The 15,447-nt window shown below is 42.1% G+C and overlaps 1 protein-coding gene across 1 annotated transcript; it reads right to left on the bottom strand.

The window, feature by feature from the left end:
* Positions 1-4,440: 4,440 nt before the first annotated feature.
* Positions 4,441-14,336, bottom strand: e2f6 (E2F transcription factor 6). The gene is made up of 9 exons (XM_032542758.1): positions 14,071-14,336; positions 10,331-10,645; positions 9,989-10,029; positions 9,089-9,144; positions 8,046-8,232; positions 7,478-7,633; positions 6,235-6,349; positions 5,734-5,881; positions 4,441-4,772 (listed from the first exon to the last, which is right to left on the bottom strand). Exons 1-9 carry the CDS (start codon positions 14,188-14,190, stop codon positions 4,735-4,737), a joined length of 1,176 nt encoding a protein of 391 aa, XP_032398649.1. The 5' UTR covers positions 14,191-14,336; the 3' UTR covers positions 4,441-4,734.
* Positions 14,337-15,447: the final 1,111 nt, after the last annotated feature.

The following is a 15,447-nucleotide window of genomic DNA, read 5'->3' on the forward strand; positions in this document are numbered from 1 at the left end:
CAACATGTTATCCATCATGGCCAACTGCACACCAAGCTGTCACACTGTGTGTGTGTGTGTGTGTGTGTGTGTGTGTGTGTGTGTGTGTGTGTGGTGGTGGGGTGGGGGGGGGGGGGATGGGGGGGTTGGTTAATTCACATTGTGAATAAATGCAATCTTCTATCTATGCTGCAAACACGAGATTTCCACTCACACAAATCTGTTTTAAAACACACACTGATCATGACTAATTCTACTGTAATTCTCTTCTTGTCCTGATATTTAAATGGAGATTTAACTCACTTTGCTGGCTTTTTTTATTTTATTTTTTTTTCACATTTTGAATCACGTATCGCGTTAGAAAAGCTGAATGGAAACGGCAAAATTTGATCAAACTTCCCCGATTGCACGAAAATGTTTTTTACGCTAAGCCCATTGGAGACCAGGAGACCCTTACGTAAAAAGAGAATCCTAAATGGAAGAAGCTTACTGTAGTGTAAAGACAACAACTCCCATGATCCTACGCTACTTCATGGCGTCACCGAATGCCGCCTTTTGTTATTGTTTAGATTGAGAGACCCCGTAGAGGCAGAAATGGAGAGGAAACTAAATAGCAATCCTATAAAATACATATCACATCATGAAATATTTAACAGAAAGTAAAATAATACACATATATATTATTTCACTTTCTGTTAGTGTGTGTGTGTGTGTGTGTGTATATGTGTGTATATGTGTGTGTGTGTGTGTGTGTGTGTGTGTGTGTGTGTGTGTGTGTGTGTGTGTGTGTGTGTGTATATATGTAAATGTGTACATATGTATATATGTATACTGTATGTATGAATGTTTGTGTGTATGTATTATGTATACTGTATGTTCTGTATATGTGTCTCCTCCTTTTTCCTGGGTTTACGAGTACAGTAAACGTTGGACTGCTTGTGCCAAACCAGCCGTGTGCCTACGTACGTACCATCCGTCTCCATGTTACATGCAGATCTGTCCCCGTCCCTGAACTGATGCCAGACATGTTGAAGCCAAGTGTGTCTCAACATGTTTTCAGTGTGTTTTTTGGAGCTTCAAAGCGCCACTGCAGGAACTCCCAGAGTCGCCAAACCCCATAAAAACCGAGTGAAAACACTCAAACTGCTGCGAGGAGCAATTTAGAAAGGGGTGTTTTTCTGGTTTTGGTGCAATTATGACTTAAAAAAATACATGAGGGGAAAAAAGGTTTAGTTGTGCTTGAACATACATGCTTGGTGGTGTTATTTTAATTCTTTCATGAAGCACTTTATGTGGTGAGTTGATGGGGCTTACTGGAAACCCTTTGGCAGGACAGAGTCCCTCAGTGGGAAAGGACTCTACGCTGTGACACTTGGGTCCATTTGTCATCTTAAAGAGTACTCCAGCAATTCACTACTATTAGTTTTGTTTTATATATATAAATAAGGCTTAGCTGCAAAAATGCTGACTCCTACACTTCCCAAAACTCCCAGTCTGTAACATCTACGCTTTAAATTTGTATTCTGAGATGGTTAGGGTTATACATATGTCACCTGCCTATTTATTAGTAGTCTAACCACTACAGGCCATAGTTTTTTTTCTTTGACCACTTTCTTCTTTCCTGTTGGTTTCTTGTAATGCCGGAGGTCTGGCAACTGAGGCTCGTTCTTCAGCTGCTGTCACCGTCAATGAGCTTCTCTGGATGAGAGCATCATCTACAAAACCTAGAATATAAGACGGCTCAAAGTGCTCTGTGGGTCGCTCTGACAGTTTAATAGATGGAAGAGAGACTCTGAGAGGATTCAGCCACAGTTTGACTGCAGGGTTTCTGCTTGAGGTCTGGATGTTGTGGTGAGACTTATGGGAAAAAGTATCTGAGCGCACACACACAGCACAGCCAGGCACGCACGCACGCACGCACACAAATACAGACACACAGCCATAATGTTCCTGCAATGCAGGACAATTAAGCTTCATTGCCTCAATTTCCCACTGTTGTATATTCACTGTTGGAAAGTAGGAAAGTAGCCTCTTTCTCACTTCCTCATGTATATTTGTGAGAGACAGCCAAATATACTTTTTAAAATCAGGAATCATGTTGAGAAATGAGTGTCTCCCCTTCAGGAGAAGCAGTGACGCAGTCTGTCCACTGGGTGGTGTTCCTTTCACATTCAAAAAAACATTGTTTTAACTGTTGCATTTAGAAACCCACTCACAAGCTTTTTAGTGACACACAGTAAAACATTCAGTCAGATATGATTTACTCCATCACAGGGAGGGATTATTTTCACCAATGAACAGTCACAGATGTCAAACTTCTTTCACTTGCTTTTATAGTTATAGTAGTTTTGATAGTTGCGTTCCCAATATTTGAGAAAGATAGGATTTAACCTTAAATGACTCATTGAAGCAAATTTTATATTTAAATATTTAAAATCCCTTATAGGCTGCCTTGTTTTAGTGACTGATCTTTTGCGGGAGGCAGAATCTGTAACTCTGCAACAGAGATGATGGTTCTGGTCTGACACGCTCAACAATGGTCACCTGTATTAATTAGGGGTGGGAAAAATAATCGATTCTAAGATTCATTGCGATTCTCGATTCTGATAAGTTAACTGATTATAAAAGATTTTTTTTTTTTTTTTTTTTTTTTTTTTTAAATGTGTGGCTTTTTATTTAAAAGTTAATGTCTCCAGACATGTACAAATCAGAAAACAAAGTGACTGAAATAGGACGGGATAATGGACAACAAGTTAGAGTTTAGGCAAGAGTGCAGGAAAAAAAATATATAAATATACACACATGATCTAATAAAACATACATAAAATGATTACACAAAACGCATGAAGGCTGTTGATCTACTACATCACATTACATCTGACTACCTCATGTTTCATGTTCTCCACCTTTAAACATGACACAGCCTCTGACATGGAAGATCACAGAGAGAGGTGGTGACTCAGCGTGTTGAGGGGTTAAGCATGGCATGACTACACAATAAAAACCTCAGTAGACAAACACTTCATTAAAACTTGTGACAAATACTGCATATGTCCAAATCTAAGCTTTGTCTAGGAAGTGATTAGTAAACTGAGTAACAAACTCAGATTTATATGTATCTGTTTTGAAATCACGCATGGAAATGTACATTTAAAAAAAAAAAGTTTGTTTAGAATCGACTCGTTGGCCTCTGAATCGAATCGTGAGGTACCCAGAGACCCCAGTATTAATCATACCATGGGGTTTTTCCAAATCTGTCACTCAGTTCTGAAAATTGGAGGAAATACCAAAACTCACTTGCAACAATGACCTTTCACATTCACACAGTTTTCACACTTGCTCAAGGGCACATCAGTGGTGGTAATGAGTGTTGCTCGTTCACTTTCCCCACCCAGATTACAACCTGTCTGTCTGGGAGGATTTAACTGGCGACCTCCCGGTCACAAGCTCGCTTCTTTAACCTTTAGGCTTCTTATCAACAAAGTGTTAACAACAGATGTCTTTCGGCAGGTCAGGCCACAAACACGTCAGAGGCCAACATATAATTGTAGCTGCCCTACATTTTGGAAGGGTTAGGGTGGCGGAAGGATGGGTGAAGGGTTCCAGAGGATCTCTGTACACACACTGGGCTAAACCAGTCCAGATAGTCCATTAGCCCCTCCAAGGATTCAAACAGGCAACCTTAAATGCTGCATGTTGACAAGGAATAATCTTAATTTGACAGTTTCGTATGAGTTAATTGTTTTATTGATTACAGCATGTTTGAGGTGTTTTCTCCATTAGACAAAGACAAAAGACAAACATATAAACAAAGTAAATTATAATACAGCAGACGTACTGTAAGTCAGGACATGTACAGTAATGCATCAAATAAACCTCTGAGCAGTACAGAGCCACAGCTGTGCATCTTAGAGATGGTCCGATTCCATTTCTTGCTTCCAGATACCGATTCTGATACCTGAACTTGCGTATCGCTCGATACCGAGTACTGATCCGATACCAGTGTTTCATATATTTTCTTATGTTTTAATTATATACCTATATACTACTGTCCCTGTATGGATGTGATATGATTTCTATCTTTATTGTTGGTTTGGCTCAGGTTAAACTCTTTGTGTAACATGAAAAAACACAAACACTGAACGCCCCAGAACCTTCTTTTGTTATCCAGTCAGTCATAACGGAAAAAGAACATAAATGAACTACTTTAACGTAGATTTTCATTCTTTTCTTTATTACGTGGTATCGGATCGGTGCATAACCCCCAGTACTTCCTGATACCAGCGTTTTAGACGGTATCAGAGGTGATACCGATACTGGTATCGGAACATCTCTAGTGCATCTACAAATGAGATCATTCACGCATCTAGTAGAAAAATAAAAAAGCAATCGTCCCGCTGAAAACGTGGCCATCCTCTTCATTGTTACATGATTTCCTTCTTCCGAGTTCAACAAAAAAAAAAAGGTTTGCGATGGTGAAAAGCACATTGGTCCATAATGGTTTCCATGTTGAATCCAATGTCAAAACATCTTTATTTGCCCCTGATCAGTTTGGATTTGATGATTTTGGTGCAAGTTTTTAGCTGATATGAACACATACCAGCTGAGTATTTAAATATTGTACCACAGTCAGTGAACTGTATTTCCCTCCGACCTTCCTGGAGACGATCTCTCGGTATTTAGGCTTCTGTAGGTTGTCCGGGCTCGGGTATGAACTGTGAGGAGAGCTGGCGCCACCTGGTGGCCAGCCGGGGGCTATGCGCTCTGCACAGCGCTCTGCGGACTCGAGGACTCTGCAACAGCAGCAACACAACAATTAAATAAAACAAACAATATTAAACAGCGATCAGCCGAGTTAGCCTGTCCCAGTTGTATTGGTGTTGTATTGATCCCAGGGATTGCAGAACACAAACCTAAAAAGTAGGACCGGGTTGAAATAATGGAATCGTTGATTAAGTGATCTGATATAGATTAATAAAATCACAAAGACCCTTTTAATTACTGTCATGTCAGTCCTGCTAGGTACAAATTACACTAAACACACTTTTTTTGCAATCAACTCAATGTAAACATTAACCTGAGAATCTCCTTTACGTCCAAGCTAATAGAGCTGGGCAATATATTGATAATATATATCGATCTATTGTGATGTAAGACTAGATATTGTCTAGATATTGTAATATCGTGAGGGCATACGTGTGGTCTTTTCCTGGTTTGAAAGGCTGCATTACACCAAAGTGATGTCGTTTCCTGGAGTTACCAGACTGTTAATAAATAATAATAGTTTATACTTTAGTAATCCCGCAAGGCGCCCAGCTTGGATGGATCGACTAAAACGGCCATTAAAAAAGGACAAATCCGGCACAAAACAAACCTAGGGGTTAATAACACATGGGTACTGAGTCAACCGTTGTCTGGGATATGTTGTCATGTATTTCTATACAACTAACAAGACTAAAAATAGCACCACACTTCCACAGTTGCATAATGAGGGTCCCTACATGTAAACCCAAGCATTGAGAACTTGAGTGTACAGGCATGTTTATAAAAACAATACTGTTCCCATATAAAGGCAAACGCCATCAAAATCTGATGACCAGTCAAACAACAAACACAGTGTGACCAGTAACAAAGCTCAAGCACGGCGTTCAAAAACTGGTCACATTCGATTGCCATGCATGTTTATTAACCCTTAGGTTCATTTTGCACTGGAAGTGTCCTTTAACAACCAGTCTCACTTTGTTTTGTTGTTACCTGTGTGCAGCGTGGCCGTCTTTATCCGGCTTTCCTCCAGCGTTAAGAAGCAGCCGCTCTTCTCTGCAGTCGCGTCTGCTGTCTTAATATCACATGTCGTCACCATGATGGGACCCTTCCCCCCCTTCAGATGGATCTGGATGTTGTCCTGCGTCAAAACACACACAACCTGGGTCAACCTGATGCTGCTTTTATACCATCTACCTCCTGAATACATCAGCTTAAAGGAGAAAATTGATGTAATATTGTCTGTTTAACCACCAAGGTGTACATTATAGAGTGTGGTCTAGACTTAAACTTTGTAAAGGGTCTTGAAATAACTCTTGTTATGATTTCATACTATAAATGAAATTGAATGTCTTTATTCTGATCTCACAACTAAAGTCCTTTCTGACTATCTACAAAATTACTAAATTCTAAATTTAAAACGGTTTCAGGTTTGAAAATATTCAAACCCGTTTCTCGGATGAAACTGCTCTCTCCCGGTCTCTGGGCGGTTACCTCTTTGGGCGGAGGAACCTCCAACTTGGTTTCCTCCGGAGCTTTGACGACGAGCACCGTCTGCCCCTGGAAGGCTGCCAGCCGGCTGACGTCCTCGTGGGTCACGTAGGCCGACGTGCAGGAACGGTTAAAGAAAAACCTGCTTCCAGTTTGTTTTTTATCCCCATTCACACACACACACACCGTGTTTTACATCTCCTGACTTAAGGCTGTTTTATGCTTCTGCGTAGAATCAACTGTGTACCCCCGCAGACCCCTCTGGGTCTACGCCGGACCCAATGCTGTAGCCTGACACAGACCTATCGAAAAATGGAACTACATGTCGCGGCGATGCACGCCTCTCGGCCGTGGCTTGGTAGCGTTGCATTTCCCCCGACTCATTTTGTCGATCTTCTTCTCCATAAACATGAAATCAAGGAGAGGGTTAACTTTTCCTGCTACAGATTCTCCACCGCTGTTAACAAAGAAAGGACACTTTGATTCTAGAGACAGTACTTGCTTTGTTTTTGGTAATCAGTTGGGGGTCCTGAACCTCTGGGATTTGGGTCGTTAAGTTGGAAATCTATTCTAAAAGACAGGACAGAAGGTTTCGGTTTCCTTGTCTGTCTTGTGGCATAACTAAAATACAGTATCTAGTATTGCTGGGCAAGGAGAAGTATGCACTAAACAAAATTATAAACGCAACACTTTAAACAATAAGATCTAAGAATTTTTCTATGTACACAAAATGCTTATTTCTCTTTAAAATGTTGTTCAGAAATCTGTCTAAATCTGTGTTAGTGAGCACTTCTCAGATTTAGACAGATTTGTGAACAATATTAAGAGAAATAAGCATTACGTGTACATAGAAGAAATCTTAGATCTTTGAATTCACCTCATGAAAAATGGGAGCAAAAACAAAAGTGTTGAGTGTATTATTTTGTTCAGTGTATTTAAAACATTTTAAACCTGCAATAACTGATGTTTTGGGCCACTTGAGGGCCGCAAATCAAGTTGTAACCTGAACACTGACATACAGGCAAACCTGTTTATATGTAAAGCATTAACGGAGCAACGTTAGCAATCATATACAGCCATGTTTTCTTCAACCTGTTGAATGTAGGGGCTCAGGTTATAAGGAGCTCTGGGATTTTGGCTCTATTGCTCCTGAAGCAGTAAAGAGCTCATAAATAATCAATGAAAAAAAATATTAGAAGATAGGAGAGACTACCGCTCCCGAGCCAATTCTGGTGTGAAAGGATATGCAGCGTTTTCCAAGTCGTCGGTCATGTCGAAGAGCTGCTGGGCGCAGCTTTTGATGAAGGTGTCCAGCGTGTTCTCCACCAGCTTCAGGTTGTCCAGCTCCTTCTGGACCCTCTGCTGGCTCATCCACAGAAAGTTGGAGATGTGACAGCTTCCTCTGGACAGACGACAGGCAGAGAGCAGGCTTGTTGCAAAGCATACGGGCAACACACAAGAAATCTTTACTAGAGCATTTAGGAGGATTCTTGGCGTTGGAAGTTTTAGTTAAAAAAATGTGCGTAGCACATAAAAAGGCATGGCAGATATTTTCAGATCATTTTAGCTTATTATAATAAAAAAAACTAGGGCTGAAAATTCACTTATTATTCATTCATCTGTTTATTTTTATGATTTATTGTTAATGTTAAAAACGTAAAGTCTGCGTAAACCCACAAACATGGAGCAATAGGGACCATTAGAGAACTAAAGAGTATAAAGAAGCTCAAAAAGCACCAAAATATAAAAAGCAACCATGCACAGTGAATAATACAACATGCAGACATCCTCTCGCATCCTATCTGTTCGCTCACATCCACTTGACTCTGTTGGTCGACTGCTTCTCGATGAGGTTGATGCCTTCCAGGACGTTGGTTATGTCGTAGACTCGCCGCCTGCGGGTCTGCAGGCTCGTGGTCACCTGCCGGAGGTCCAGTGAGCCGTCCGGCGCCGTCAGCAACAGCTCCAGGAAACGCTGCGTCAGCATCCCCAAGGACACGTCTGAATGCAACCCCACAGCCAGAGTTAGAGCCAGAAGATCCGACTTTAAAAAAAAGGTCCCATGGCATGAAAATTTCACTCTGAAGTTTTTTAACATGAGTTCCCCCAGCCTGCCTATGGCCCCACGGTGGCTAGAAATGGTGATAGGTGTAAACCGAGCCCTGGGTATCCTGCTCTGACTTTGAGAAGAAGAAAACTCAAATGGGCCAATCTGGAATCTTGCCCCTTATGACCTCATAAAGGTTACCTCCCCTTTTTCTGCTTTGCCCGCCCAGAGAATTTGGCTCACCCGTGAGAGAGAGACTTTATGGCTTTCAAACAAGCAAAGTGGCAGTTGGTCAAAGCCACACTCCTAGGCTCCACCTTGCCCCCCCCCCTCCTCCTCAAAAACACGGACTCAGAAATGGCACATCCTAAGGAAAGCTCATTGTAGGACTGGCTCTAGTGGCTGTAATTCTGCACCAAGGCTGAATTTTGGGAAAGAGACTTCAGATACAGTATTAGGGGATCACTAAGGTCTATATAAAAGAGACTTCAGATACAGTATTAGGGGACCTCTAAGGTCTATATAAAGAGACTTCAGATACAGTATTAGGGGACCACTAAGGTCTATATAAAAGAGACTTCAGATACAGTATTAGGGGACCACTAAGGTCTATATAAAAGAGACTTCAGATACAGTATTAGGGGACCACTAAGGTCTATATAAAAGAGACTTCAGATACAGTATTAGGGGACCACTAAGGTCTATATAAAAGCATCCAAAGATCACCATGTCAACACAACCAACCTTTGCACACACAGTCGTTATTGCAAACTCCCAAAAAATGATTTGATTATTGACCGAAGCACACACCCTGTCTGGTGGCTCTCGTGGTCTGGATCCCTTCTTTCTTCTGATGCGGGGTGACACTGGGAAGAAAGAGAGAAATACAAAATATCTTGTCGTCATGTCTGCCAACATGAACAGGAACCACTTCAGTGTGCCAGTGCCACTATAAACATCTGCTCCCAGATGGGAATTACAGAAGAGAAATAGACAAATACAATAAAAAAAAAACCAAATCAAACAAAATTTCATTTGATCTAAAAAATGTTTGAGCAGAAATTATTGTTCAGACAGACCTGCCCCAACGGCTAAAAACAAAAAAAGTAAACACTGTGCAATTGGTGTCCCATTCTCATTAGGGGCTGAGCCCCTAAAGGTCTGACCCCGGATCCGCCCTGATTGCCCACATACTGAGGTGTCCTATGTTGCCATGGATGTTAAGCTGGATAGTAAGTAGTTTAGTAGTTTTAAATCACTATACTTTTTACTTTAGTAGATTTGTGAAGAACTAACTGTACTAACTCCGCTACATTAGGCTACAATGAGCTCGTAACTTTTCTTTTTACCTTTTTTTGGTATTCTACACGTCCATCCCCCCCGCGAATACGCCTCATCTTAATGTTTTAGTTTAGTTAGTTAATGTTTTTCGAAAATCAATCTGAATTGTGTGCCTAAAAATCAATATTGAATTGTGACATTTTATGAATCATGCACTCCTAACTTGGCAGCAATTTTTAACTACTGGCTACACTGAGCTCATGACTTTCGGTAGTACTCGGTATTTGTCTGTATCTGTAAGCTTTTAGAAAACGTGCACAAATACGGATATAATGAACGCAGAGTACAGACAGAGGGCTCCGTCCGTATCTAACGTTGACCGTAAATGTGCCTTAAGAAAAGAAAATAGAAGCAAGAAAAAAAATGTACCCAGTGGTCTTGGCCCCTGAAGTCTTGTTGGCACCTAGATCCTGGAATACAGAAAGTAAAAAGAGCAGGTTACATATAATACGCTGTAAAGCCGGATCTCCGCCCCCTTCTGGAGTTGCTTAAGTCTACTGTTGTTGGATACTTTGATAAATCACAAGAAATCAACTTTTTTACTTTAAATCAATAAATATTCAATAAGAAAAGAAAAGAGAGAAAATCACTATTATTTATCTGGTTTAGGACAGAAACGCTGAATGGGACCTACTTTACGGTATCAATGAATATACATGGGCGTTTTATTTATTTTCACATAGTGAATGTGACAGATTAACAGTCTCTGACCTGCTGTGGTGGATCCACTGCATGAGGTGCTGGCACCGGAGGCTCCACATGAGCAGGAGCATCATCACCTTCATTGGCCTCGTCATCATCGCAGCCGCCAGCGTTGGTCCACTGATCCTCCTCCTCCTCAGATGACTCGGCTCCCCAGGGGCTAATCAGGCCCATAGGCCCGTCCAGGTAGGGGGGCATGATGGGAATGGCATCGCTGTTGACCCCGTTTTTGGAGATGTCCTCCGGCAGGAAGTGGTCTTCACAGATTAAATGCTGCTCTGTCGAGTCCTGCTTGTTAGTCTCCCTCAGCGCTGCCAGCCATACCTGAACAAAGACACCAGTCTTGCAGTAAGTCCAGTGTTCATTTTTTACATTTTTACAAATTAAACATATATGTACAACCAGGGCCTGAAATTAACACCCGACCACCTTCCAAATGCGGGTGAATTTTGCAATTGGCGGGTAACAATGTCAATCTACCTGCCACATTGGCAGATAGCCAATGAGAATTGAGTGATTCAGACACGTAACTATCAGTGAGCAGGGTACGCAGTCGCTTATGGCCCCGAACCAATCAGGGGCCCACATCACAGGAAGACATTGAGTGACAGCCGGGGCCCATTATCGCATTTCATTACTCACGACAATCCCAGCAGTCCCACATGCAGCCACCGACCAATCAGGAGTGAGAACGGGTCAAATTAATTTCCTTGTTTCTGATATGAAGATGAGATGCGTGTGTGTGACTAACATCTCACATTTACCAACAAAATGTACAGTAAAAGATGGTGCAAAACACTATAAAGTCGCTGAAGTTGCTGCTGTTTCAATCCTAACACACACACACACACACACACACACACACACACACACACACACACACACACACACACACACACACACACACACACACCACACACACACACACACACACACACACACACACACACACACACACACACACACACACACACACACACACACACCACACACACACACACAGACACACATCACACACACACCAACATACCACACACACACACACACCACACCACAACACACGATGACCTGATTGAGAATCACATATCTAGGCATATAAATTAAGTCCATATACTTTATCAACCATATGAATATGTGTCCAGCCAGATAGGAATGATGTCTTTATGCTGGATTATCAAGGCGGGCTCCATACTACAGCACGTGATGACGGCGCAATTTCCATGAGTAGGCTACCATGAATATGATCATAGAGACATAGCAATTCCTGTTTTTCATCTTTGGAGGCAAAAAAAAAATTCAGACCATGTACAACAAATGTTTAACATTAACAAAAAATGTGCAACGTCTTTTTCATCCCTAGTTTGTAGTAAACCCTCACTGTGAATAGCCCAGGCATCGTTGACATCCGGTATGACGTATGCTTTCTGGATACTATGCCACTGCCTCTCAGACATGGCCTCCAAACCAACGGTTTCACATACCTCCAGGAAAGGACTGCACTCATTCCCTGTCACAAACACGGCAGCTGGAACAGTGATGTTGCACTCCATGACTCCCCTAATTTGATTTTGTGAATGCCAAATGTAATTACGGCCATGCACACAGCGTGTATTTACAGTCACCCCAAAACCACTGTTGGACGAGGCTGGTGGTTCTTCTAAGGCATTTGCCACAACCCTCGCAGTGACACATGGAAAACAACATTAACAACTGCTTGTTAGGGACAGTGCTTTTTCCGTGACCAATACAGTTTGTGTCTTCAACCTCTTCTTCTTCTTCTACATCACTGCAACTGGCAATGTCATCACTTGTGAAACAAAAGTCTTCATTGTGGTCCTCAAAGGACACCTCATCCTCTTCTACTTCACTACAACTTTGCTCAAATGACACTTCCTACGTGTGCTCTGGTGTTGAGGTTCTGGGGACAGATTTGTTGTCAGGGTGGCCAACGTTTTCCACAGCAGGGCCGCAGAGACGGTCCTTTATGAGTGTTGTAATGTTGACCAGGTCATCAGTTAGTGTAGCTATGCTCCTGAACTGCTTTTTCTTGCACTCATGAATGTTCTCCTCAACTAGGTCTGTCTGGGTACCAACAGATAAACTGAATCTGGCTTCACAGGGTATGTCCTGATCCTCCTCATCCCTGCTGTCCACTGTAGACATGCATGGCCTGCTTGGTCTGAGGGAAGGGGGAGGAACTTGTTGTAAGCTGTAAGATCTATTTGTGCACCACACATTTACATTTTACTAAACATTGTGCTGATTAAGTACTAGTAATTGTTTTTGTGGTTTATGTATCCTAATGTATTATGTATCAATTAATGTTGTCTCAAGATATTGCATACAATACAAAATTGTCTAAAATATGTCTTAGATTGTATTTACAATGATGTGCATTGGAATGTACACAGTCAATTATTAATGAACCAATGGTTGTTCATGGTGTTATAAGAGGGGAATGTGGTGGGAGGTTGGAGGGCTGCAGCCTTCGGTCATGCACTCTCATTTATTGTACACAAGCACATTATGCATTTTAAGAAAATAGACTGCTTATATATTGTGTGTCTTTAGAGAAAATAGAAAAAAAAACATGGTTGAGGTTCTGTTCGTTTAAGAAAATAGAGGTAGATAAATGGAAAATTTAATTGGACGTATTCATCCAATGGGATCGCTTGTTAGCTGCACGTGGGAGCGTTACCGCAATTTGACCATAGATGGACGGAGGTTTCACGAGTTCTGCCGTTTACTTTAAGCAAGTGCAGAGTTGGCAGATTTTTTACTATGGAACTAGCAGCTGTTTCTGCGAGTTGAACTCCCTCTACATCAACAATGTGCCCGGACACGGGGAACATCAGCTAGCTTCAGGGTGAGTAGAGAAGGACATGGAGATATATATATATATGTGTTCTGAACATAAATATAAAATTTTGAAAAAATAAAAAATAAAGTACATTACGCGTTTTGTTTATTTGACAACAATGTTACATCCAGCCCTTTGTAGACTTGATAGTATGCTGATAACAGGTAACCATAGCTACCTGTCTGTCCTCTGCCTGCCGTGAGCGTGTCAGCGCCCGGTGTCTGCGGCAGGTAGCATCGGTGGCGTTACCTGCCGGTGGTCTATCGGTCTGCCGGGTTCTACTGGAGCTTGAAACGCCGAATATTGACGGAATGGCCTCCGGTTTCAGTTTGTTGGTCTTAACCCTCACCAGTGACCCTGTCGCATCGAAAGAACAGCTCTCTAAATAGTCAGTCGCTATAAAATGCTCGCTACAGACTCTGAATCCAGGGCCTGTCGGAGGGCTAGCCCGGTTTAATGCAGCTAGCCACGAGTTGAGGACTGGTTTTCTTGTCACAGGTAGCCTGTGGAAATGTATCATAACCCCAGCTGCCTTAGCCCTATACAGCTCATTACTGCAGCCAGGGGCAATACAGTATGAACCCCCCCTAGACCTCTTGGTTTCCGATTTCTTAGCCATATGTTCGCTAGCCTCAGACTCTGTGTATGCTGTTGCTATGACTGCGCTGCTAGTGCTAGTTAGCCACGGAGTAGCTTATCATGCCAGTGACGTAGGAGATTGTGGAATTCCAACATGGCGGCGCCCGTGTACCAACAACACTTTCAACTTACCATTTTATCCCTTTTAGCAAAACCACCCGTTTTAACCATTGTACCAGTAACAAGAAATAAGATACATATGTCATATCACCATTACTCAAATTCCAGTTCAGTTCATCGTTAACGTTACCTTGACCCGTGCTGGGTCTTTGGGGAAGTTGAAGAACCTCTTCGGTTTTCGGTGGAAGACCCCCCGGTTGACGCTCACCGCCTCGCGGTTCGGACACCCAGAGACAACGCACTTCACCATGGTAACCGTCACTCCTCCACCCGAACCGAACCAAGCCGGGCTAACGGCACATCCGAGCCCTGTTTTTAGAACCGCGTTTGTCCGGTTTGTTTACGTCGTGTTTCGCTGTTGTTGTTAGACCGGAAAGGACGTGTTTTTGAACCGGAAATACAACAATGGAGCCAAATAAAGCAGAGCGCGCCAATTTAGCCCCATCTGTCGGTACACGATCCGTCCCTCCTGCACGATCGGTTCTGCGCATGTGCATTATATTCGCGCATGCGCTGATGATTTCATGATGAACGTGGATTTACGACACTGCACGATCTGTTCCTATAGACAGTTAAGAAAGTCTTTTAGCCTCCACCGGAAAGCTAACGTTAGTTTACCCAAACAGTAGCTGCTTTTCCCACTGTTTAGTTTGAGTAGCCTACCGAAATTTTAGGCTGAATCAAGCTATCAGCCTGTTAGCCCGCAATAGCTGTTAGCTAAACTAGCGTCAGCTTCCCGTTAGAGGCTAACCGTTTCTCTTAGCTAATACATCAGTACACGATCTGTCTTGTTGTAGCGGTTAGCCGTTAGCCTCATGGATGTAAGAGGACTGTTAGCCTCCACCGCCGTTAGCTTCCGGCTAACCGCTAGCTTTGATTCAGTCTACAATACCGTTACTCAAACTAAACAGTGGGGAAAGCAGCTACAGCTAATTTAAGACTTACAGTAATAATAAAGACAATTATTGAGTGATTGTGTTTTAAATGAGCACAAGTAAAGTAAACTGACGTAACCACTATTATATATTCGCTGTTTGTTATATAATACAAATATTAAAATTTGAGGGTCTTAAAACATGCTGTTTCAGCTACCGGTTAGCCGAATTAGCTGTTAGCTAAACTAACGTTAGCTTTCCGGTGGAGGCTAACAGCAGACGGCTACTGTGGAACGGATCGTGCAGTGCCGTAAATTCCTGGTAAATCCTCGTACATCATGATTATCATCTGCGCGTGCGCGAACATAATGCACATGCGCAGAACGGATCGTGCAGGCAGGACGGATCGTGTACCGACACCATCTACTGTCTGAGCCCCGTTATTACCATAGACAGTTAAAGAAATTATGGGTTATTATTAACATAGACTCTACTAACGGTCTATGGTTATTACACACATTTAGAATATAGGTGAATGTATATGTTGTATCAGTAAAATGATCATGCAAAGTAACTGCATTTTAAAAATAAATGTAGTGAAGTTAACACTGCAACATTTGACTCCAAATTGT

This window comes from Etheostoma spectabile, chromosome 18 (genome assembly GCF_008692095.1).
Source record: "Etheostoma spectabile isolate EspeVRDwgs_2016 chromosome 18, UIUC_Espe_1.0, whole genome shotgun sequence".
Lineage (NCBI taxonomy): Eukaryota > Metazoa > Chordata > Actinopteri > Perciformes > Percidae > Etheostoma > Etheostoma spectabile.

Bases quoted from the DNA above. Each gene is read 5' to 3' on its own strand.
- e2f6 (XM_032542758.1), bottom strand. From the start codon at position 14,190: ATGGTGAAGTGCGTTGTCTCTGGGTGTCCGAACCGCGAGGCGGTGAGC. The intron at 6,350-7,477 runs ATATCCTTTCAC...CCGTTCCTGCAC, and splicing joins GACGACTTGGAAAACGCTGC to GTCGGCCTACGTGACCCACG. The intron at 5,882-6,234 runs GTAACCGCCCAG...GTTTTGACGCAG, and splicing joins AGGTTCCTCCGCCCAAAGAG to GACAACATCCAGATCCATCT.